Source organism: Ammospiza caudacuta, chromosome Z, assembly GCF_027887145.1.
Source record: "Ammospiza caudacuta isolate bAmmCau1 chromosome Z, bAmmCau1.pri, whole genome shotgun sequence".
Lineage (NCBI taxonomy): Eukaryota > Metazoa > Chordata > Aves > Passeriformes > Passerellidae > Ammospiza > Ammospiza caudacuta.
The window spans coordinates 78,706,094-78,731,969 of record NC_080632.1 but is presented as its reverse complement, the minus strand read 5'-3'; the positions used below and the strand labels follow the sequence as shown (position 1 = coordinate 78,731,969).

Below are 25,876 nucleotides of genomic sequence, written 5' to 3'. Positions count from 1 at the left end.
GAGGGCTTTGGGGTGGTGCAGCAGGGTGCCAATCACTTGGATCAGGGACCAGCCTCTAACACCAACACCGTGGCCTGAGACAGGTCTCCCACCCTGCATCAAGCATGGCTGGACTGTGGCTCCCATCAAGTCCAGTGGTCCTGATGGGGCCTGGCTGTAGGGGCTGTAGGAGGTGAAAGGGCTCTGGGGACAGATGGAACCCAGGGGGGCACAGGGAGGTGCTGATCATGTCAGCAAAGGAAGGGGATGCCCTCAGCTTCCCCCTCATTAATCCCACACCGTGCAGGGCACACCTGAGCCAACAGCATCTTCTCTCCAGCACCTTTGGGAGCTGCCCAGTCCCCCCAGCAAGGATCTGGGCAGGGGAGGAGGTGCTACAGAAAGGCTCTGGCCCTGTCAGTGACTGACCAGGGTCTCTGCTGGAGAGGCCTGAAAGGGGCAGGGCTGGGGCCAAACCCAGTTGATACCAACAGCTCACCTGGGGCTGCTGAGGTTCACAGCGAGGGGGCTGGGGCACACCCTCAGCCCTCCCACCAGGTCCACACAGCCTCAGAGCAAGGGTCGATGCTCTTGGAAATCCTGTGGGTGCTGTCCCCTCACTGGGAGCTGTGTACCACAGATGGCAGGGAAGAAAGGAGAAGCTTTTCCAGTCCCTCTGCTGGATTCAATTAGCATTTGCAACTTGGAGAGGCGGTGGGGAAGATTTGGGCTGCCAGGAGCTGGGCCACACACACCCCGCCATGCCATGCCCTCCTTGCCCCAGTCTCCACAGCAGACAAAGATGCCAGGATGGATCTGTCCCTCGATTTGCTGGATGATGATATTCTCCCGCTGGGAGAGAGGAAGAAGCCCCTGTCCAAGCTGTGGAAGGCTTTGAGGAGTCCTGGAGAGCTCCTTAGCACCTGGCTCTAGTTCCGTGTGGCCAAAGCAAAGCTGGTATCTGTCCCTGCAGAGCTCAGGGAGGAGAATCAACCCTAGAGCAGAAAGGTGATGTTTAACCCACAAATGGGATGGAGCGAGGCAGGGGGAGCACCAGAGCTCCCAGCCTCACCCCTGCTGCCACGAGTGTCCCCCCGGCGCCGGCAGGAGCGATTTGCCAGCAGAGGTGGTGTGAACACAGGGACAGCGGGGGCCGGCACCGCCTCCTCCCCGCAGGGGCTGCGCCATTCACACGCAGCGCTCCCTTATCTCACTGCGCTTATCGCACAAGCCCCTTCCCACCACGCCCAGTCCCGTCCCTCTGCCATTAAATCCTGTCCTCTTAAATACAGACGGCTTGAGGGAGCCCTTCAAGATGTGCCAGGCTCTGGGACAGAACCCCACAGCCCAGCCCCACAGCTCCTGCCCTCTCCCTCGTGGCTCGGCCCAGAGGCCCAGGGAAACATTCTGCCACACAAACGGCGTTTTACCCTCCTTGCAGAAACCCTCCGTTCCTGCAGTCCTTACGAGCAGCTCGGTGCATTCCACAGCCACTGCCCCCCTCGGGCTGAGGGCTCAGCCATACCCAGCCTCTTGTCCTGCTCCTGCCCCCTAGGACCCACGGCTTCCCTGACATAAAACAACCAAGTACAGCAGTAGTAGCACCTTTTTCAGTACACAGAAGGGAAAATAAAGGAAGTGGAAAGGCAGGGAGGTAGAACAGGTGAAAAGGAAGAAAAACCATGATCAGAACCCAACTACTGTATCTGACACAAGGCCAGCTTTCCAACAGAGATCCAAGACAAGCATCAAAAACTGGGACACATGGAATGTGTTGAAGGTCCTCTCTCCCCAGCCACAGTGGTGTCACTGTGCCACAACCCGAGACACCCCAAATGCCCCTCCTGCCTGGGTGAGACAGGGATTCTTGGAGAGATCCTTTGCTGCAGAGCCACAGCAGCAAGAGACCTGAGAGCTCACGGCCAGCCTCGGAAGAGCAATAGCAGGTACCTGCTGCCAGGCTTTTTCCTGCCAGGGCAGAGACACTGCCAAACCCATTTCTTCCATTAACAGAGCTAAGAGGTGTTAAGCATGAAGAGCAGCCCTGTCCACAGCAGGGGAACATTCACACAGATGGGCTCCACTGGAGCACAGAGAGCTCACACAGCACCAGACACGGGTTTAGACAGAGCCAGCACCACACAAAGGAACTGCTACGACCTTGCTAGAGTTTTGTGGGATTTTTATTAATTTTTTTTTATTATTTTTTGTGGGGTTTTATTTTTTTTTTAATACAGGCTAGCGTTGTACCCTTGCTAAAGCTGCTGATTCTGCCACATAAACTAGAACAGAAATTTCTCAGAAATTAAGTCAGTTCCCCTCCTTGTTAATTCATTGTCTGCCTCCCAACTGAACACCGCTCTGGATTTGTGTTTGCAGAAAACATCCCCTGTACAAAGTCTGACGTGCAGCTACACTGTTCTGACTGAGGAATGAAGAAGCCAAGAGTCCACTGAACACTGGATTTTTCCCTGTACAACGTGGCCTGGTGTGGAGTTTGGTCCACTGAGGGCAGCGAGTTAACCGTAGAGATCGTCGTCATTGTCCTCGCTGTACACGTTGCCCCCGCTGCCACCTCCTGTGCCTTGGCTCGGGCCGGCGCCGCCCTGGTTGCCTGAGGGGAACCTGCATGCAGCAGCGCAGGACAGGAGAGAAGAGAAGCTGTTCAAAAGCCTCCTTGCAGTTCAGTGCCATACCCTCCCCTCTGTGCCAAACCCCAGTGACAACTAAGAAGGAATGGGATGAAGCCTTAGGGAAGGTCAGAGGGCTCATGGCTGCTGGCTGTAAAACCTCGCTTGAGGTAAAGGAAAAAAGGGACTTTGGGGGCACCAACAGAGCAGCTACAATCAACCTGCAGCACAGCCTACATTCGCCACGCTGTGTTGTGGTGCTCCATGCTCAAGGTTGAATGGGAATGCACAGTGCAAAAGAGGCTTGCTGCCCAGAACCCATCAGAAAGCTGCCCCAGTGCTGTGCTCGAGAGCTGGCTGAGCCACACTGCACAGCCCTCACACCCCACAGGTACCTGAAGCTGCCGAAGCCACGGCTCTGCTGTAGGGTCTGTGCAAACATCTCGTATTTCCTGATGTCGTTGTCACTGACAGAGCGGCGGGCAAAGCGCATGGCCTCCTCAAAGTGATCCCTGCGGATCTCAGGAACAGGATCGTCCTCCTCCACCTCCTGCAGCAGGACAGAGGGACCAGGTGAGCTGTGTGCCCAAGCTCCATGGGCCCAAGAGCTGCTCACAGCTTCCCCCCAGGTTAGGAGACTCCCAACACCCTCCACGGCGGGGGCTGGAAAGGTGTGCATGAGTCAGGGCTGCAGAAGGCACCTCCTCAGCAATGCTGACCATGAGGCATCCCAGGAGGGTCCTCAACCTCCCACAAGAAGAGAACAAAGTGCTCCAGCTCCACGCTCTGCACAAGAGCCCACTCATCCCTGAGGATGACAGAGGAACACATCACACCTCAGGCATGTGGGCAGGGAGAGCTCGGTGTACCACTCACCATGGCAGAAGGGTTGGTTTGCCTCTCACGCTCTCGCCTGATCTCGCTCTCGATGGATTCGCGGATGGCCAGTTTGCAGGCACGCTGGCAAATTTCTGTCAGGTCAGCCCCTGAGAAGCCGTTGGTCATCTTCGCCAGGAAATCCAGGTCAACATCCTAGGGAAAAATAAAAAAGAAAGAGGGGCCGTTCCTTTACACCTCATATCCTCAAGTGACAGAAAGGTATCTTTAGATCCCAGGGTATCAAGGTACTGTCTTAACTATGGCCAATTTTGGAAAGATCAGCTGTTGAGATTCTCATTTTCAGGAAAAGTTAACCACATACGAAAGCAGGCTACACTCCTCACACCCACCAAGAATCCACAAAGTGGCTGTAAGTGCCTCTGCACTTACAGATTTAGGGTATGACTTGCTCAGGTCTCAGCACGAGGAGTCAAGCAAAACACCATCAGACTGGAAATAGAGATGGGGCACAAGCAGACCAAGACAGCCGACCTCCTCCTCTCCTCCCCCTCAGTTGAGAGGGTATTATTGCAACCTCCTTTGAAACTAAGTAGGTAAGCTTGGCATAGAAAAGCCTGGGCTCCCACCTCATGTCTGTTTTTCTTTGATCAACTCTCAGCTGCCTTATTGCCTCTTCCCAGGCAAGGGACACAGCTCTTGCCTATGACAGGGCTCAGCAGCAACTCACTGCAATTGCTCCTCTTCAATTTGTATTTGACACCTGTGTGTTCTACACTTCTTTTTTTCCCAGAGTGCAAGAATCTTTTCCACCTCACCGTAATAGGCTTTTCTGATCCTGCACCATGAGCAGAACCCCATTGTGTGACAAAGAGCTGCTCTGCCTGCGGACCAATACCTGGCTTTGCTGAAACCTAACCTCAGAGCTCCAGCTTCCTCTCCCATTCTACTACATGGATGAGCCTCCAGACCTCGGTGCTGTCCACAGCTTGTGAGGAACATAAGCAGCACACAGCAAACCCACGCCAGAAGCAGTGAGGGTGCAGATTCTACCTTCGCAACTGGTGATTTCCTCAGATTGGCCTTAAGGATTGCAACCCTGGACTTCTCATCAGGCAGGGGGATGTAGATGAGCTGATCCAGGCGGCCGGGGCGCAGGATGGCTGGGTCAATGATGTCTGGCCTGTTGGTGGCACCGATGATGAAGACGTTCTTCTTGGTGGACATGCCGTCCATCTCGGTCAGGATCTGGTTGATGACACGATCTGCAGCACCGCCGCCGTCACCAATATTCCCGCCTCGGGCCTTGGCGATGGAGTCCAGCTCATCAAAGAAGAGCACACATGGGGCTGCCTGACGAGCCTGCAAAAAGCAGTGGGCACCATTATTCCATACTAATACTGCCCAACAAGGAGCATGCTGACTCCACACCAAGCCTTCCTGACCATTAACACAGCTCAAGAGTACCAGAAGCTCTTCACAAGGAGAGCTTGGAAGAGCTGCTCCGGAGCAGTCTCTTGCCACACAACCCCTCCATTAAATTCTCCTGAAGAACAAGTTGGATTTCCCTGAAGTGGGAACATTGTGAACCAGGCAGAAAAGCAGTAACTCCAATGCCTAAAGTGAAAAACGGAGCCATTTTGCTGGACTATAACTCTCCCTGCAAAACCTGAAGATGTCAGCTGGTTATTCAGGCACTGAAGCAGCTGAGATATATCCAATGGAAAGGAGAAATCCAATTGCTGTCTTCAGCTACCTAATGTGTAGTTATGGGAAGCTGGATCTTTCTTCACAGTGTGCAGTGAGAGGAGGAAAGACCACAGGCACAAGGAGGTGCCTGCTACAGCCCCTAGCCTGGAGGGTGTTGGGAGTGTCATGACCTGGAGACACAGCTGTGAGCAGGGGAGAAAATCCCAGTAAGAAATAAGGAAGAAATTGGTCACAATAAGAGTGCTCCAACACCAGCACACAGGCCCAGAGAGGTCAGGGGTTCTCCAGCCTTCACATATGTCCAGAACTCAATTCCCTGAGCTGATGAAATTTCAAAGTTACCTCCCTGGACAAACACCTGAACAAACAGTCTCTGAGATTCCCTTCCACCTTGATTTTTCTCCATTCTCCTGCCAATTTTTTTTCTAATAGTGCTGTCCCTCACCACAAGAGCAAGGATTCACAGGATAATCCATGCAGACACCTTCTGGGACAGGAGATGACACTATGAAACAAGTGAACAGGAGTGAGTTTCTTTCTAAACCGTGTATACTGCAGCACAAGAACCCATAGGACTGAAAATCTGTAGATGATGACAGTTAATGAGGTGCTAATCGAAGTTTCCAGGGATGAGGAACATACATGTATGTGCCCTCCTAACCACAGTGTCTGCCAAAGGCACTGGGGAATTTATCACCCTCTACTGACAGATGCCAACTGCAGTCAGGGAAAAGAGTTTTAAGAGCTATGTTGCTGAAAAGGATTAATTCCAATAACAGAAAAAAGCTCCTGCTCTCAGTGCAAGTGGGGAAAACACAGAAGACACAAAGAAAAAGCAGTAAGACAGATGCAGTGGAGACAAAGTTCTGGGGATACCTCAGCACCAAGACAGCACAGAGAGCAGGAGAAACACTTACCTTGTCAAAGATCTCGCGCACGTTGGCTTCAGACTCACCAAACCACATGGTGAGCAATTCCGGCCCCTTGATGGAAATGAAGTTTGCCTGGCACTCGTTGGCAATGGCTTTGGCCAGCAGTGTCTTACCACAGCCTGGTGGCCCATAGAACAGAACCCCTTTTGATGGGGTCATGCCAAATTTGAGGAACTTGTCTGGGTGCTCCACAGGATACTGAAAGAGAGCAAAACAAAAATCTCCCATGATGAGCCACAAAAGGTTACCTTGGAAGTATAGAATGGTTTGCATGTCAAGGGACCTTCAAAAGACCATCAATCCAAGTCCCCCGCCACAGGACGGGACATATTTCTCTGAGTCAGTTTTGGTTCTACCAGAAGCACTACCTGAGATTTCTGGTGGATTAAACACAAGATCCTGCCAGGTGCCACTGCAGTTTTTAAGCGGACACTGCCTTGGAAAGGTGCCCAAAACAACCTATTTATCTTTAGGAACTAAGTACAGCAAAGTACTTTCCCAAGTACCAGTTCAGTACTTTCCAGCACACTTAACCTCAGCTTCCCTCTGCCCTGCAGAAGCAAAACGGAACAGCTCATTACCTAACCTATTTGCTCTGCTCTCCAGAGACAGCAAGGTGTCTGATGTGAGCCTTTATCCTCAGCAACGAGGTCATATACAAGACAGGTGATGATTTTAACATCAGAAAGTTAGACTGAAAATTTAGATTCTTTTATTCACAGACAGGATGTTTCTACAGCACCAGCTGAAAGCAGGAATGTATCCAATCCAAACTGCCAGTGCAGACACCTGGAGTTTCCACAGATAATTTGCAACATTTTGTTCTGTTCTTTCCTTTTGTAGAGGGCTTCACAATTACTTCTCACCTGTCCCTGTGCTAAGGCTGACGGGGAGCCCTTCAGAAGGGCTCTGTATGAGCTCTCTGTATGAGCACTTTCATCCACTGCCTGGCAGATACAGCTACCATGTAAGACGATTCTCAGCAGTGGTCCCACTGCTGGTCTCCACTTAAGAGGCAGAACTATGGTTGTTTATGCATGTTGCACAACACCCACATAAAATGCCACTGCAGACTCAGCTCAGGAAAACATAATGCTGCTTCCCAGCGCCTTCCTCAAGTTCACTAAGATGGAACAGCATGGTATTTACAGTCCATTAGAATAAATGCCATAAACCCTCTACATTTACTCTGTTTGCAGCCCAAACAAGAAACTAAAGATATTCTATACTTTATTATAATATTTTTAAACTGGCTAAGCAAAAAATCTGTTGTAATGCCTTACCTGTACAAGCTCCTGGAGTTCCCTCTTTACATCTTCTAGGCCACCAATATCTTCCCAGGTAACTTGTGGCACCTCCACCACAGTCTCCCGAAGAGCAGAAGGGTTGCTCTGGCTCAGAGCCCACTGTTGTTAGAAGAAAGGGTATTATATGAATTCTAACATGTTACATTCTTTTGCTTCAGAGAGACAATTAATTGCACCCATAAGAATATGAGGCACTCCTGCATTACCCTGAAGTCATCCATGGTCACTGCCAGAGAGTTCATCACTTCAGCATCGATGGTTTCATCTTCTAGGTCTATGAGATCCATCTTCTTTCTGATTGCCTGAAGAGCAGCTTCTGAGCAAAGAGCAGCCAAGTCAGCACCAACATGGCCATGGGTCTCATTTGCCACCTGAAAGCAGAGCACTGACCATGACTCACAGGGACACAAGCAAGGGCAACACATGCACTGGTCCCTCACTGGGAAGGGAGGAGAACAACATCAGGGCTTTGCTGCACATTCAAGACAAATCAACACTCAGGCAAAGACACTGTGCCTTCTACTGCCTACTAGAGATCCAATCTGCATCTGGAATTTAGAAAGGTAACCCTGAGAACTGCAGTTCTTCATTCAGGACAGAGATGACAGGAACCATCCAGCATACAGGTGGTGCAGTGACACCACAATGCTCACCCAGCTGTGTGTGAGCTTTTTCAGGGGGACTGTACTTTTAAAGGCAATGACATAGCAAACAAATCCAGGATGACAGTGGCAAGGCACTTCTAGATTGGAATGATACACATTTGTTTCACTTAGCCATGCCATTCCTAACTAGTGAGTGATAAACTGGTCAGAAGGAATCCCAGGGATCACACACTCATGCAGTTCCAGGCTGTCCTAATTGAGCCACTCCACTTGTGCAATCAAGCCTTAACAATACTTCCATTATGAAAGGGAGCACTGGAAATGAGACAAGCTTTCCTAATGGCACACTACTCACCTGCTCCAGATCCACATCATCAGCCAGTTTCATATTTTTTGTGTGGATCTGCAGGATCTCCAGGCGCCCAGTGGCATCAGGGATACCAATATCTACCTCTCTGTCAAAACGACCTGGGGAGCACAAGCACACATTGAGCTGCTGATTCTGCGCACCACAGGAGCTGCTGCCTTCCTCTGACTGAGCAAGGTGATGTTTTCCACAAAATATCAGAAAATGACAGAGTTTTAGGTTTGCCTGCAACATCTATCAGCACATTAGAAGAGACAGAGAAGAGGAGGAGGAAAGGTATTAGGCATTTAGGGAAAGTGAGACTACTGTGAGACTAACAGTAAGACCTTGGGATTATACAGCACAGAGGATTGCAGATTTAGTAACTTCTTCTGAGCTGCATATTTGGGAAATAGGCTTCACTGAACCAACATACCATGAGACATTTTTGTTTCTACCTTTGTGTCCTTGTTACAAGAGTAAAAAAATACTGAGAGATTTAATTTTTTAGAACCTTCACAGCATTACCCAAGTGGTGAAACACATGAGGAAAACAGGGTCTCACTGCAATGTTCACTAAGATGTGTACACCTCTATTTTTCGTCCAGCCACAACTGTGCTTTCAAATGGCTCACTACACACTTAAGAGGCCAGTTCCCTCTGCATAGTTGATAGGTTTGCTATTACAGACTCTACCAACTGGTCACACACCAGATATTCATGTTTTGAAGACCTGAGTCTCAGAAACTACTGTAGTGTTCATTAATAAAAGTAACCCAAATCAGGTAATTCACAGCCCTCTGCTATCTAATGCATGAACGTCCCCTTAGGCATTTCCTCCTTAAGTGTGTCCTGAAATAGCTTCACCTAATACAGGCTAGCACACTTTTCCCACTCCTAAGTATTATTTCTACACATTCTCACCTAACATGGTACAGAAAACAACATCAAAGGCTGCAAGCCCGGAAAATAATTTCTAGCAAGAAGCTGGAGACAAGTCAGTAGTTTATGTAACACATGTTCAGCACGACTTTCTGCTCAATCCTTAAGGGGCCCCAGAAGCATGGCCTGTCACAAAGTGTGCGACACACAGGGAAGAGGGGCAGGGGTGGTTACCGAATCGCCGGAGCGCTGGGTCGATGCTGTTGGGTCTGTTGGTGGCTGCCATCACGATCACGTGCGCCCTCTGCTTCAGCCCGTCCATGAGGGTCAGCAGCTGAGACACGATGCGACGTTCCACCTCCCCATGGGTCTGTGGGGACACAGAGCAGCACTGGCACCAACAGCTCTACAAGGAGCACGGCAGCCAGCACTGCATGGGAGGCAGCAGATACAGCAGCCACAGAATGGTAACAAATGTCCTGAATTGCATCTAACTCTCCTGGTGTCCAACTGAATTCAGGTGTTAAAGAAATGCTGCTTTACTCTGTAGTGAAACGCAGAGACTCATGCCAGCTGCTACCAAAAAAAAGGGACATGCTAATTTACCTCCTACAGGCTCTCTTTACCTTCTCTCTCTTAGGAGCAATGGCATCCAATTCATCAATGAAGATGATGGCAGGAGCATTCTTCTCTGCTTCTTCAAAGGCTTTCCTCAGGTTGCTCTCAGACTCACCAGCCAGCTTGCTCATGATCTCAGGACCTAAAAAACAGCAATGCTGTGCCATTCAGAAGAAAGGCAGCTAGCCCCAAAAACATGCAGCTGAATATTTTTAGTACAACATCCACATGGGACAAGCTATACTTCAAGCCAAAGCAAATACTATCAATCAAATTCACTAAATCTGCAGCTGAAAGACAAGACCAGCATGCAGAATTAGTTTCTATCGTTATTTTGGTGTTTCCAGTTTACTCTAAGAAAATGCAGCACTAGACAATGAGCTACCTTTAGCTGCCTCTTTCCTTACCCTATTTCACACCTGGTGAGCTTCTCTGTAATGTGCCACCACACACAGTTAATGCCAGTCCTAGCTTGCAAGAGAAGCAATCAAATTATAAGGTGATGAATTACCAGGATAGGGAAGGAAAAAGCTCTATGAAGCCATCTTTAGCTTACATTACACACGTATACATTTACCTTTGTATGATCCTATAAACTAGTTAAAAAAGTCAAAACAATCAACCACAAATGAACAAAAACACAATCCCCATCTCCTCGTAAAGGTTAAATATAAAATTGAAGTGTGTAACCACATTGATCCCAAATGGATGGACAGCATTTCCCTAACATCTACAACTGCTGAACACTAGTGGAGGTTTAGAGATTTATCCTGTTTTTACAGATTTTGCTGTCATGCTGATGGCAGTGGTAATGGAGAGAAAATATGCTTCTGAAGGAACCAAGAAAAATAAACCTGACCCTCAGGCAAAGAGAGCTGCCAGCTGCAGAGACACAGGTGTGGGCAGGTGTTCTGAGTATTTCATTATAAGTAACTCACCAGTTCTTATCAGCTCTGTCTGCAGCACTGCCTGCAGCTCCAGATTGGGGCCAGCAGGCAGCGAATCCATGGCTTACTCTGACAGTGTTATTTTCATTATGCAATAGATGTACAAGCATCTGAAGAAACGGCTGGTGCATTAGCATTCAGTGACAGCTTCCACACACTTGAGGAAGTATATGACAGGGTGACATGTGGCTAAAATCCAATCTCTTGAGATAAAAGCAAGTCCCTAATCTTACTGCCGGTCACTGCTGTGCTGTCACATGATTGAAATTGGAGAAGAAAAGCTGCATTCCTTCAGTAAAAACGCTCTTATTCCAGCACTGACTAAAATGGGACAGAAAAGCAGTGTAGAAAATTGAGAATCTAGTCCTTACTAGGTATCAACTAGTATCCATCTCAAGTGCTACAGGTGACACTTTTAAATAGGAGTTATGCCACTTTTGTAGCTAAGTTCAAAGGATCTCATTATAGTTTTCAGGGAAGTTCCCTCCAAATAATGTACTGTGAAACAAAAGAGGTCTTTGTGCTTTACTTGAGGGCAAAGAGGAATCCAGAGCAGCAGCTTCTTTTCTGAACAGAACATGGTGGGAGCAAAGCCAGAAGCCCTGCCAGTTCTGCCTTCACCAACACAAATGGAAAGATGGACAGCAAATCCCTGTGTCTCAGCACGATCTTCCAAGCACTCTGCTACAACACAATCAAGCTTCAGGGAAGTGCCACTACACATTCTTCCACACAAAGGACTTCCAAGTGTCCCCAGAGACACACTTGAAAGAGGTAAGGAAAGATGTCAGGAAGACAATGTGGCCCTACAAGCTCTCTTAACACCATTCCTTACCATAAGACGAACAAGTGAGCACAGAGCAGACCTGGACCCAATGCAGCCACAAAACTTACCATTGATCAGGAAGAAGAAAGCCCCTGTTTCATTGGCCACCGCTCGGGCAATCAGTGTTTTACCAGTGCCAGGAGGACCATACAGCAGGATCCCACGTGGAGGCTGAGGACAAAGGTAAGGGACTTAGGCTGTGAGTATCTGACTGCTTAAGCAGCTTCACAGTGAATTTGTAAGCATTTGATAATGTCAGTCTGAAATTGTGATGCAAACTCATGCAACAGCTGCCATGTCAGCACTGCTATCAACACCCTTTACTACTTCCCACAACACACAACAAAAACCTTGCCAGTAACTGGCAGCGCTGATTCAAAGCATCACTCTGTTTTACAAGCTGCCAGTGTTCCAGTCTGTCTCCAGAACACGTACGCAAATACCTTCCAAAGACTAGCATTAAAAAAAATCCAAAAACCCACACCACAAATTGCTTACTCCCCTCTCCAGTATCTCCTAAATCTCTGTTGTGAAGAGACATCTCCCAGGGCAAGCCCACTTATCCCCCTGCACGTGAGGACATACCTTCACACCTATGGCCTTGAAGAGAGCAGGGTGTCGGAGCGGAAGCTCCACCATCTCCTTGATTTGAGCCAGCTGCTTCCGGCAGCCACCAATGTCATCATAGCCCACCTCATTCAGTGACTCCTCTTCATCCTGCCCAGGAGGAAACACATCAAACATCTGAGTGAAAACAATAGCTCAACAACCCCTCCCAGTCTACAGAAGCCAGAAGTATGGCTTTTTAGACATTTCTTGCCTGTCTTGAGATTCTCCCTTTCAAGTCTTCCTGATGTCTTCTATAATTGTTTCTTAGCTCTGTCTTCCCAGACATATAAAGAGAATTGCCTGCACGTACTCAGCCTTCACTGAAGCCCACCCTCTGGAATGACAGCCTCTGCTGCCAGGTTCCCTACAGACTCTAACACAAAACAAGCTCTGTGACTCTTTGATGGGGCTAATGGAAGTAACAAGAGACAATGTCAGTATAAAATATACTTACTCCATAGAGTAAATGCTATCTATTTGGCATATTCTAGCTGCCAGATACTCAGGTCCAGTGTTACCCTTTGAGATTGACTCCAATTAGCAGAGAATGTTAAGGTCCAGACATACAGATAAGATCATACCAACTCTTCCCTCACGATATCCATCCATTCTCCTGTCCAAACCTTTACTGGCCTCAGTTATTTAGGCAACGCTAAAATAATAACATAGCCTAGAATCTCAGAGAGGCTTAGTTCAAGTCCCACCTGTTTCAAGCAGGGACTGGACCTAACAAGCACTGAAAGTCTCAATATTGGAGATTTCTGCCCCTCTCTGGGCTCTGCTCCAAGATTGGGGGAAACATTTTTCCAAGGATCTACTGGGAATTTCCCTTGATCCAGCTTATATTAGTGTATCCAGTCATGTCCCTGGGCACAGCTCTCAGAAGAAGCCCGGTCATCTATCCCTTCCCATCAGGCAGTCACCAGTAGGCCTTCACCTTCCCTTCTCCAGGCTGCATTATCCCATGATCCCAGTCCCTCCTCCTTCATTCTTGACCACCAGCTCCTCATAATTTTTGTGGCCTAGGCTGAACTTACTCCTGTCTATCTCTGCTGTTGCTGAAGAGGCCAAGTGGAATGCATGGAGTGCCCAGGTGCAGTCTCACAAGGGTCACAGACGTGTTTTTCAGAAGGCAGCTTACAACAAACCAGCACTCACACTATTTACAGGCAGAAAAAGGTACTTATTCTATGAAGTACACACCCACCTCAGCTCATTTTCCCCACATTTCCTACTGTGTACAGTAAGGTTGCCAAAACCTGTCAGACAAGGCCCTCAGGCTGCCACAAGGTTGCAACACTCAAGGCTTGACACCTTAATGAACTGGGGAATTTTTATTTTTTTAACGTATACCATTTGAGGATTTCAAATTTCTCTTGGAAAAAGTGCTCATCACTTTCTTTTCACATGGCATGAAATGTAGCACCATTGTAAGCTCTCTCTGCTATGGATCAAGGGAACACTGGAATCAAAAGATGCATCCATCCAAGCACAGTGTGAAATATCTGGAAGCAGATGCAGAACAGCTGCTGCCAAAGCACGGCATCTCATCAGCAAACCTACCCCCTGGTGCTTTCAGCATATGAGGAAGACACTGGGAGTACCTTTCTCTGACTACCTTCAGCAGCAGCACATCTCCTGAAACCAAAGTTTCTATTACATTCAGTAGATAAAATGTCAAAACAGGAACTGCAAACACTGCTGCCCTCCAGCACTGTCCCAGAAACAGGCTTTAGACAGAGGAGATCCAGCAGGAGCACCACGTGGCAGGGTTCTGCTCACCTCTCTTTTGATGGGCTCTCCCTCACAATGGATCACTGTGTCTGGAGCCACTATGCAGTACGGGCTTGGATCTGTCTCCACCACTTTGAACTCCACTGCACGCATCCCTCCACGCACCAGGAAGATGTCACCTGTAAAACCCCACATGTCAGTGGCCTGCTGCAACCCACATCTGCAAAATGCCAACCCCAGTACAAACAGCAGCCCCAGAGTTTAAGGAAGTTGGTCACACAGGCAGACACTATAGCATTTATAACACCGCTTTGCATGTTAAATTTAAGATCTGCATCCACTGCAACAGCCTGAGCACTGTTTCAGTTCTCAAATTTCATCCAGTAAAAAACAGCAAACAATGGAAAAGAATACCCTGCCCAAATACAAACCACAAAGGCAAGAAATCACTTTTTTTTTCCCATTCAGTTTCAATTTAACATTTTCAGGACAGGCAAAAAGCCCTAACCCAATAACAATTAATTCTGAATTTATTGTAACTAGTTGATACTAGTTATAACTGTTTGTCTCCAGAAGCAGAATAATAGGTAACACTGCACTGTGACTTCTTGTTGACAGATGCTGGATAACTTCGACTTGTGTCTATAGTGTACTTTCATCAAAGGTACATCAAAAGTGTTATGAACACAACCCCAAAAGTCTGCTTGGTTTTCTACTCACTTCCCAATTATTCCTTAAATTACTCCAAATAATGAATTTACTCAGGGTGCCAGCTGGTATACATGTCTCGGTTTGATCTGGGATAGAGTTCATTTTCTCCCCAGTAGCTAGTTCAGTGCTGATTTGGATTCAGTTGAGAATAATGCTGATAGCACACTGATGTTCCAGCTGTTGCTCAGCACTGTTTACCCTAATTCAAGCACTGCTCAGTTTCCCAGGCTCTGGCAGGGAGCAGGTACACAAGAAAGCAGGAAGGGGCAGGGCCAGGAGAGCTGACCCAAACTGCCCAGAGGGATATTCCATGCCATAGAACACCATGCCCAGTGCATGAACTGTGGGGACTTCACTGGGAGACATCACACACCGATGAGGGACAGGCTGGGCATCATTCAGCAGGCGGTGAGCAACTATCTCAGGTGTCGTGTAACACCAGTCTTTTTTATCCCCCATGTTTCATCCCCTATCTATTCCATTATTATTATTATTATATTTTACTTTGTTTCAATTACAAAAATGTTCTTAACTCCAAGGTTTCTCCTTTTTCCTGATCTGCTCCCCATCCCATGGCTGGGTGGGGAATGAGTAGCTATCTGATATTTAGTCACATGCTGGAATCAAAGGACAACAGCCCTTGGCAGCCAGCACAGGGAAAAAGGGTTGGCATAACAACAGATCCGAGTAGAAGGTGTTAAGACAAATTTGTTATATGCATTCAATATATAATAGTAGCTGGTGATGGTGTTTATTTGTGCTTGTTCTCAGGCTATGTTTTTAACACCTCACTCGGTGGGAGTGCCCCCTGTGGTGAGGTTTATTGTCCTTGCTACCTGGGCTAACATGATCTTTCTGCTGTTCTTTGCAGTAATGGCTTATGATGAGATGGAGGCGCTGGTCCTGAGAGGAATCTGAGGAGTGAACTGAGCACTGCCATCGGCTCTGTACTTCGGGAGCCATCCACTGGGAACCACTGGTAACTGCACTTCTCCTATATCTCCTGATGTCTTCCTTCCCGACCTCTTTCAATGCCAGGCTGATTACAGTAGCATTTGAACATTTTAAAGATTTTTAACATCCTTTTAATACACCTGAATCCAGACTGGTTCTTGTCACAGAATTTCCCGAGTTGTTAAGGACCCATGGGGATCACTGAGTTCAACTCTTGGTCCTGCACAGGACAGGCCCAAGGATCATACCACGTGCCTGAGGGTATTGTCCAAATGCTTCTGGAATTCTGGCAGCACGTCACTGAATGTGATTCAAGTCATGTTTACAGTTAACATATTTAAGAACATCACCCAGAGGGGAAAGTGTCCACGCCAGTGACTAACTAAAACATTCTGAACTCCTGAACAAGTGTGGAATCCTGAAAAACTAGTAAATATGTGGAAAAAGGTGTGCCATCAGGCTGGCAGTTCCAGAGAGACACAAATCACTGCAATGTGCTGGGACCTGGCCCAGCACATTGGAAGCCCGTTCCATATCATTCCATACTCTAAGAGGAAAAAAAGGTCTTTGGATCTGATGACAAAACATCAGGCACTGAGGCTACTCTATCCCAGGGACAGGCAAAGCATGGTTTTCAGAGGGAGTATTGCATTCCTTATTGTGCAACAGCCTCTGGAAAACAAAATGATGCAATGGACTGCTCATGATGACATGGAGAGCAAAGGCTGGTGGGACCAGCAAACTTTGGGACAAACATTCAGCAAAAGCTGCCTGGACTGCCCCTGTCCAGCCAACACTTTTACACGCTGTAGAAGGAGACAAAGTTCCTGTAGTGCACATAAAAAATATGCTGGGATAAACAGTCTGGGTCACTGCTGCCTCAGGCAAAGGCATGCCCACACATGGTTCTGCTTTTCTACACATTGTTCTGCTTTTTCTCAAGGACCTGGGTGGACTCTGTGGGTGATGTGGGAGGATGGAAAAGCCCAGTGTATGGGTCAAGGTGATTAGATTTCAGGTGAGAGTAGGAAATTCACTAAATTGCATGATGGTAATTGTTACATGACACTCATGTGATCACTTCTATAGCAGCTATATGCACATCACCACATTCAGCACCTCACAGCAGCTGACTCCACCACTCCACATGTGGTGATCTGAACCTGAGTCCCCTTCAATTACCACATTAATGAAGGATGGACTCTGATGAAATTGGATAAGCACAACATAAACCAAATCAATTGATTAATATGCAGGCAACTCACCAATTATATCACATGGTAGCAACTTAGTTTAATGAGATTTTCTCCCAAGTACCACCTGAGCCTTTCTTATGCTCTTCCATCTCATGCAGCTAAAAAAAAATGCAAGAGAACTACCAAATTGCAGCCAGCAGCAGCAATTACTCCTTCTGAAGATTAAGGAAAATTTATATCATCACTAGCAAAATCTCTCCCTACAGATGCTGGTCTAATGCCTCATGGAGATCTGTGCAAGCTTCTAGAAATTCTCTGTATTTAGTCTCAGGACTAGCTCACACTTGCAGCCATGAGGACTTGAATGACAGGCATTGTTACCTTTCCTGATAGGTCTGTAAGCTTCCAAGAAGTAGGGCTTGAGATAGACCTCAAACAGATTCCCTGTGATCCCTTCTACCGTGTCATCAATTGGCAGCACATGGATACGCTTGCCATATTTCACATCTGGGCAAGGCTGGATGCTGCAGAAGAAGAAAACTCCAGTTAGCGCTGGACTTACACCTCAGTGTTACACCTGGACAAGAAAAGACATGCCCCTTCCCAGGAAAGAACATCCAAAAACCATCAAAAGCCTTGGTGAGACTTCCTACCCACACAGAAATATTTCAGTACTGACAAGGCAAAAATCATACCCACCAAGAGCTAGTCTTCACAGCACACACTGGCTGTTACTCCTTTCAGCCCTGTCCAAGACCACTGGAGAATTTAACAGTTTTCTCCTACCCTTCTGCTCTTCTGCAGACCCCCTCTCCACATTCACACATCTCTAATATAGCCTAAAGACCTGTGAGAGTCATGAGGAAGTTTTTATATCAACAAGCTACTGGAGAACCAGCTGCAAGGAAAAGTGAGTTGGGGAAAACACTTTCTTCCCTCCTCTCTCTCACTGCAGTGCTCAGTCCCTGATGCTGGCTACATTAATTCCAAGCAAAGGCTCTCACAGTACCAACCAGAGGTAAGTACCTTTGCAGCCATGTGTAGGTCAGTCCCACTTCCTGAGGGCTCATGAGTAGGTTGAAGGCTGAAAGCCCTTTTCCCTTTTAAATACATTTATTATTTTGTTACAGTAATTATTTTGTAATGTAGCCCAACAGCCTACTGTAGCAACAGCTCAAAGTATCCAGCTGCAGCAGAAACTGGCTTCACCAGCTAAGAAAAGCCAAGGAACTGCAGCTGAGTACACAGCTTCTCGTATGTGATATGTGACTTTTTTTAGACTCCTAATGGATTCTTTTTCTTTTACCACGTGCATCACAGAGAGGACACAGCAAGAGGGTAAAAGACAAGAGAGACCGTCCCAGAAGGAAAATATTTGATGCACCACAATCAGGAAGTGTTAGCATAATTATCTGGATTTTGGCAGAAACCAGGGCACTGTAACACTATAAGCAGCTAAATATTGGCAATAAAAACTGAGGGCAAGTGAGTGAAAATTCCCTGACCTTGCAAGGAATCAAGACAATTGGTAACACATTTGGGAGACTGAGAACCACTACAGACACAGTGCTAACAGAGAAGACAAGAGACTCCAACAGAAATCTCACATCAGGTTAAAGTAAGAATTCACCTCTACTTTAAATCCAAAGACACAAAGCACCATTTTTAACCAATTACAGTGGTGTTTAAAACTTGCATTTTTAGAGGTAAAGGGATGGGTGGAACAGCATAATTTCTCTCATCTACTAAGTTTGTATAAAAAACGTTTTGCATTTAAAAATTAACACAGATATCACTTCAGAAAGTCTGGTGTCATAACCAGGCTCTCATTTTCTCAGAGACAATTCTTAAGAGGACAAGAAGCTGTTAGCCCTCCCTTATTTAAACCTGCAAATTACCACTTATTATGTTCAGGAAATGCTCATGTGCTACCATTCTACCCACTCCCATCACAGAATGGGACCTATTAAAGCAGAGATACGTATTTCCAAGTTTTACTACTACTTTTAACGTCCCCCCAATTCAAATAATTTTATGATTCTACTTCCCACAAGTGCTGCACAACAAAATCCCTGGAACATTTTTTAAGCATTCCTAATTTAATAATGACTTTAAAACAAAAACTGGAATATAAATATCATTGGGGCATTTTTAATCTTGTTATTTGTCTGCTCCACCTTTTTTCTGGCATTCATTTTTAACAGGTTTTAACTTGTTTTTGCAAGAGGGCAGCTCAGATACTATGAGATAATGTGTGATGCTGCTAATGTTTTCCACAGGAAACACTGTGCCCTCACCTGATCACATCACCCAGGCGCACTCTCAGGTTGTTGCGAACAACCCTATTCATGCGAATCTTCTCATCTGAGCAGGTATCATCTGACAGAACAATGCACACTGCTTCTCTCCTCTTCTTTCCTTTGAGCAGAACAGTGTCTCCTCTGAACAGCTGCAGTTCATCCATCTTTGCCTGTAACCAGCAAAGTGTTAGAACAAGCTTTTGAAAAAACAGGAATTCAAGTATTTGAAGGAGTTATTTGACTTTGGAAATTACAACTTGGAAGTGATATACTAAACCCAGAGAACAGAGACTCTTACTACAGTAGTATAGAGCTAATCCTGAAACCAGAGGAAGGGCACAAGTCCAACTGAATCCTACAAACTGAGGCTCAAAAAGCATTTTGTTAAGGAGGAGTGTCAGGAAACAAGACAACCCTCCCTCAGTGGTAACAGCTGTAGTTTCTGACATAAACACTTGTACTCATGTTGCAAAGTTACATTTCAAGTTAACAGACAGCAACAGCTTGCAAATTAGCAGATTAAATGCTTTGCCTCTACGGATGACGCACCTGGGACAGTGACACAACACTGTTGTCTTCATTGATGGCTTCGTCAACAATTAACCGATTGGGCCTGTTCTTCTGCTTCAGAATCGCAGTCGACAAGTCATCGGCTTTAGAGCTGAGAGAGAAAACACAGCTTATGAGCCTGCATGATACCGGCCCTGCCCAGCCACCTCATTTTCATCTTCACTTTCTAAAAGTTTCTTTGTTGTCTTGTCTTTTAGACACTTTATGTGTTTGTAGCACAAAGGAGAACATTACTTCCCAGGGACCAGTTGCAGGAGTTCAAGGAAGGATGCCTTCTGCCAGTAAATGTAACTATGAGCTTCCAATGGATACAGCTATGAAGCTATCCACGAAAAGAAGTGGTCAGTGAGATCTTGCTGACTGTAAGATGTTTCGCCTCAATGAATTAGTCAGACTCATCTGAAATCACATGTAACTGCTGCCAACAAAACAAAAGTTCAAGTCTATTTGGTGTCAAATCCCAGATAAATAGCAGCATTAAAGGACAATGCTGGGGCAACCCTGTCAGGAAGAGCTGTAAGAGTTAAGCCTGTAGATGCCTGTTTGTTAAACCTAGCAAGCTGTAGAAATATTCAAGTGCTCACAAAAAATTATTTTGTGTTGGGGGTTTTTAGCTGTTTTCCATAACGTCACAAAAGTCACTGCAGCTCTGGCCTATAATGCCACCAAGAAATACAAGAGATAATTCACTTCCCTTGACAAAATGGAGCAAGTAAAAGATCAAGGAAATGGAAGAAGGGCAGATTAACTGTTCTCCTTCAAAATCTAATACAGCAAATAATTCACTCTATGACAGATTATGAACTGAAACCAACTTATTCTAGAGGAGCTCTTGAAAGCTGTACATTAGCCCACACAACAGGGGTGGAGTGCTGTAGCTTCCCCCAGTGGGCTGACTACTTTCTCCAAGTGTGTGGCTGTGCCAAGGTCAGAAGAGAAAACCTTGCATAGTATGACTTGATTCTGAAAGAAAATAAATTAAAATAAACTAAAATAAAGTCTTCCCCTGACCTAAGGAAGCAGCAAGCACTGGCAAAAAGCAGGGAGCTTCATGGACAATGGCAGCAGCCATAACTTTGGCTCCATCTCACCCTTTTTGAGACAGAATGATCAGAAGAAACCAATCCTTGAGTGGAAAGGGCAGTGCTTGGCATGTTCACTGCATTTTTAAGAGTCCATCAGAGAGGGGTGACATACCTATGGTGTGATGTTACCCAGGTCCCTCCCCACCTCAAGGCAGAGGCTTTTCCAAGACAGGCTATGCAGTGTTGGCTCCCTTCTCTGCCACGTAAAAGGGGAAACAATACCAAGCAAGCCCGTGAGAGCAGCCAGCTTGCTTTCAAAAGGGTTTCAAGCTTCCCTTAAACACTAGTATCACAGGAAACATGTTGCAAACCACAGGCAACATTATTTTAAGTGAACAAAAGTTGTAAAAGATTTTCTTTCCCGGACTGCCAGCACTATTGAAAGTTACCTTTTTCCTCTTTATTAAAGAGTGCAAGAGGTAAAAAGAACACAATAAAAGCTGCTGGATACATCCTAGACAGGGCTCATGAATTCCACAACGAATCTAAAAATGTGAGTCCTAAAAAGCCTGCAATTTCCAGGAAAACTGAGAGAATAGTAAGTAAACTGAACAAATACATTATCAGGGCAGATTATGGTTAAACAGTGCATAAAAACCAAATACCTACTTCTAAGGACTTTGCCTCCTCTTTAGCTCATGGCCACTGGAAACTGACCCAGCAAACAGATTTCAGAATTTCAGCTAGGGGACACCAGGGAGACACAATACTCCTTATGCGGGTTACCCAGAGTGTGACTGTAACTCCTCCCTCTGCACACAAGACGTGGTCCCAAAGCCTTTTGATAAGAAACCACTGCCAGACTTCGGCTATGTGAAATGCTGCTGAAACTATGTGTCTGTCCCTTGGGATGCAGGGACTGCCATTACAGCCAAAAAACCAGCCGGGAACACCAGATCAAAAACTAACAATAGACAGACCGGGTAACAACCGGAGGCTTTTCAAGCAACACTCTAGACAAAACAAAAGCTGCAAAAAACTGGAGAGGAAGTTTGGATAGCACCTGACATGCAGCAGTGCAGAAGAACACAGCAAGAATCCACTTGGTTCTGCTAAATAAGAGAAAAAAGTTTTAGTATGGAAGAACTGAACCTACATTTCCCTAAGAACTGAGGGCTGGATCAATATCAGATGCACTCAGAGTGATCAAAAAGGATTGGAGGCATTAAAAATGGAATAAAAGTGTACAAGAAAGCGCACCCAGGGAGCTAAATGTGCAGGGTCAGCTTCAGCGCTCTGACCCCATAGGTCTGCAGAGGAAAAAACAAAGCTGCTACAAAATTACATGTCAGCTAGGCACGGAAATGATGTCATTTCTCCTGCAGACAAGGCTAAGGTTTAGACAGACAAGCATTACCCATCTTTCAGCAGCAATTTATAATATTGTTATCATCACCATTTGCCCCCACTGCATCTCTCCAGGGGTTCCTCATGCTGCAGCTGAAATAACAGGGCAAAAGAGATCTGTGCACCTCAACCATGATCAGACAAACCCCAACAACAGTGGGAAGGAGAGCACAAACAAAAAACACCAAGCAGGAAAGCCTAAGGCATGAGCTGGGACTCTCTCCTGCCAGGAAACTTTGGGAAAGGACAAGGACAGAAAGCTAACCCAGGTAATAGTTGAAGTTCTTTGATGAGCCTGGTCAGAGACAGCCTGGTGGAAACCTTCCAAATCACCTCCCTGACCTACCCAGTTCGTCAGCTCGCTCACACGCTTTCCCTCTCACCCCTTTCTTTCCCTGACTTAACAAAGAGACGAACTGAACACAAAACATAGCTTTAGAGCTGTTTTGGAATTAAAAAGTAATTCAAGGTCTTAAGTAATTCAAGGTATTAAGCTGCCCTTAGACAGAAGCCAGAAGTGAGAACACAATCAACTGCACAGCAAATGGCCAAGCTTGCACATAAAGTGCAAGACATCTACAAAACTGAAGCAAAGATGCATTGGCCTTAAAGGCCAACCATGAGCAGGCTCCCTCAGCCTCCTTTTATCTCGCAGTAATGCAGTTCAACAGCTTTACTTCACATATGGGACGACCAGAGGCACTTCCTACAACTTACAGACTCACAGAATAACCTGAGCTGAAGGGACCCATCAGGATTATCAAGCCTAACTCCTGGCCCTGCATAGGACAGCCCCAACAATCCCACCATGTACCTGAGATCATTGTCCAAATGCTTCCTGACCTCTGCCAGGCTTGGTGCTGTGACAACAACTGGAACAGCTCCCTGGGGAGCCTGTTCCAGTGACTGACCACCTTCAGGATAAATCTCTTCCTGGTATCCAACCTCAGGCTCCCCTGACACAGCCTCATGGACTTAATTACACCAGTGGTGGTTTCTCTCCATGTCAGAGCTCCCCTTGTTCAACAACTGATAATGCCCAGAGCCATCACAGGGCAGGGTATGAAGAACAAGAGCAGAAAGTGGTTACCAATTAGTGATTCTTCTGAAAATGATAACCAACCTCCAAAGCCCTGCTTAAAGTAAGGAAACAAGCTGTTTCCTTTCCTTCAAGCCCGTGCTAAAAACAAGGGAGAAGGCAGATTGAATGATTCCAGAATGCAGTAACGAAAGTGAAATCAGCCATGTCTTCTGCACACTGACGTGATTTTTTTACCACCATCGTTGTGAAATCACTTCCCAGATAAAACCTGTGAGCAATTCCTTACCAATCTGAACATATGATTTACAGACTGAACTGCTTTTCCCAAGTAGGTATTAAAGAAAATAGTCATAAAGCATTTTTATCCCCAAGTGAAGTATCTGAAGTATGTGGTGACTACAGACACTGAGGTAAGACAACAAAGGGGGCAGTTTAGACACACTGTGGAGAAACCAAGTTTTCAACACTGTTTCAGACAGGCTGGGAGAGGAAAACAGGGATCCCTCAGAAATCACACTCTCTTAGCTTTTGGAATGCTACTTGCCATGCCGAGGCTCGGTTCAGCAAGATGGCTGCCAGCAGCTGTGACAAAAAATGGCATCTAAAAAGTAACCGTGATCCAGCTGCAAACAAACTTTTTCTGGTCCCTGCGTGGGTGAGAAAAACTTTGCTGAAGTAGAAATACCTTTTTAAAAACACTGTTAACCTCACCCAGTTCCACAACAGGGGTCTGGGAATGTCACTTCCACTACAGACACGGAATGCCTGGCACACTTCGCTTGAACTGACCCCGCAGGGCCAAGCAGTTTTAGATTCCAGAAGTTGTTTAAAAGAGGGAAAACCTACTCAAAGAACACCAAAATACACTAAATGGGACCAAAAGTGCCTCTAGCGAAGTCAAAAAGTCACTTTCAGAATTTCTAGATTGGGAAAATTTATTTTTTGGGTTCTATTTCACGCCGCTCAAAATGCACGTGGGCTGCGTGCGGAGACTGTTACTCACTGCTGGGGAGCACGGAAGACGATCCTCAGCCTGCAACTGAGCACAGCCGACAAGAGTGAGGCAAGATACCCGAGACGGAAACACCGCCGACCGCCTCGGCCCTGCCCGGCACAACATGTCGGCCTCGGCTAGCGCCAAATCACTCGCCAGCCCCGGCTCCCGGGCCGCTGCGAGCAGAAGGAGCCCGGGACGGGGCTGGAAAACAAAGCTCTCCGTAGTTCATGGCCCGGCGGGCGGGCGGCCCTAGGCCCGGCGGAGGCACGGCGGGAGGCCCGGCGCGGCCTCGCCCCCCCGCCATGACTCGACACTTCCCGGCCAGGCCCGGCCGTGGCGGGGCGGGCGGCGGGAAGCGGTTCATCCTCGTTCCGGCGCCGCTTTCGCCCGCCTGGGGCCCGCGGACCGCCCCGGGTGAAGCGGGCAGGCCGGAGCGGGCCCAGGCCGCAGCGGGGCCTAGGCCGCGGGGAGGCGGTGGGGCCCGCACTTACTCGGATCCCGAGGCCATGGCGCTGCGGGGAGGGGGAGAGGGGCGGCGGACGGCGGCTCCTCGGGGCGGGCGGGGAGTCCGGAGGGTCGCGGGGGTCGCGGGCGGCGGGCGGAGGGTTCGGGGCGTCCGCGCTGGTTGAGCCTCAGCGCCGACTCATCGGCGAGGGGAGCCCCGCCCACGCCGCCTCGCCTGCCTAGCAACAGCGTATGCCCGCCAATCGGAAATTCCGGCCGGCCGCCGTCTCGGCCAATGGGCGAGAGCGAAAAAGAAAGACGGAGGGCTCCGCCCGAGCCACGCCCCTCTGTGTGCCCTGGCCAATCGTCACCAGCCAGACGCCACTATGCGCAGCCAATCGCAGTGCCGCTCACCCTTCGAGCGACAGCTGCGAGGCCAATGGCGAAGAGCCACCGACGGGAACATGCGGGAGGGAAGTCCCGCCTTCACAGCCACTGCTGATTGAGCAGCTCCCGAGGGCAGAGCCAATCGGAAGGGGCGTGGTGCGCACGCGCGCCTCTTCCCGCCACTCAGGGCCGCCTCGTTCCTGCTCGTGGTCGGGAATGGCCGCCGCCTCAGGGTGTGGGGGGGGCTGGGCCCGCCCTGACACGGCACCGGCACCGGCCGCCAGGCCAGGCGGCTCAGGCCACATCCAGCCCGCCCTCGAACGCTCACAGCGAGCCAGGGGCAGCCACAGCTTCTGTGGGCAGCCTGTGCAGGGCCTCAGCACCCTCACAGGGTAAAATATCTTCCCAATACCGCATCTAACCGTGTCCTCTGTTAGTTTGAAACAGTTATCCCTCATCCAGTCGCTCTATGTCATTGTCAAAAGTCCCTCTCCAGCGCTGCTGGGGCCCCTTGAAGGCGTGGGAATCCCGGGGCCTTTCCCAGTCTGAACAATCCCAGCTCTCAGTCACAGCAGAGCTGCTTCATCCTTCTGATCACCTTGGTGGCCTCCTCTGTGCTGGCTCCAGCAGGTCCCTGTGGTTCCTGTGCTGGGAGCCCAGGGCTGGATGCAGTGCTCCAGGTGGGTCTCAGCAGAGCAGAGCAGAGGGGCAGAATCCCCTCCCTGCCCTGCTGCCCACGGAGCTCTGGGTGCAGCCCAGGATATGCCAAGGTGTTTTTCTGAAAGAATTGCAGGTCAGAGCCCACCCACAGCCCCTCTCTATCTCTTCAGCGTTCACAGGAGGCTGCACCAGCTCCTACCTTGCTGTCATGCCCTCTTTCC

General features: G+C 47.9%; 1 protein-coding gene across 1 annotated transcript; it reads right to left on the bottom strand.

The window, feature by feature from the left end:
• Positions 1-2,144: 2,144 nt before the first annotated feature.
• VCP (valosin containing protein) lies at positions 2,145-24,781 on the bottom strand. Its single transcript, XM_058823288.1, has 17 exons — positions 24,656-24,781; positions 19,673-19,784; positions 19,121-19,293; positions 17,205-17,347; positions 14,011-14,141; positions 12,205-12,336; positions 11,688-11,790; positions 9,855-9,988; positions 9,463-9,598; positions 8,356-8,468; positions 7,602-7,766; positions 7,372-7,494; positions 6,074-6,286; positions 4,500-4,808; positions 3,486-3,641; positions 3,005-3,159; positions 2,145-2,604 (listed from the first exon to the last, which is right to left on the bottom strand). The coding sequence occupies exons 1-17, from the start codon at positions 24,670-24,672 to the stop codon at positions 2,499-2,501; spliced, it is 2,421 nt and encodes an 806-aa protein (XP_058679271.1). The 5' UTR covers positions 24,673-24,781; the 3' UTR covers positions 2,145-2,498.
• Positions 24,782-25,876: the final 1,095 nt, after the last annotated feature.

Coding starts and splice junctions, on each gene's coding strand:
- VCP (XM_058823288.1), bottom strand. Junction 14,142..17,204: donor TTACAGACCTATCAGGAAAG/GTAACAATGCCT, acceptor GGGGTTTTACAG/GTGACATCTTCCTGGTGCGT. Junction 9,989..11,687: donor TTTCTTCTTCCTGATCAATG/GTAAGTTTTGTG, acceptor GCTGTTTTTTAG/GTCCTGAGATCATGAGCAAG.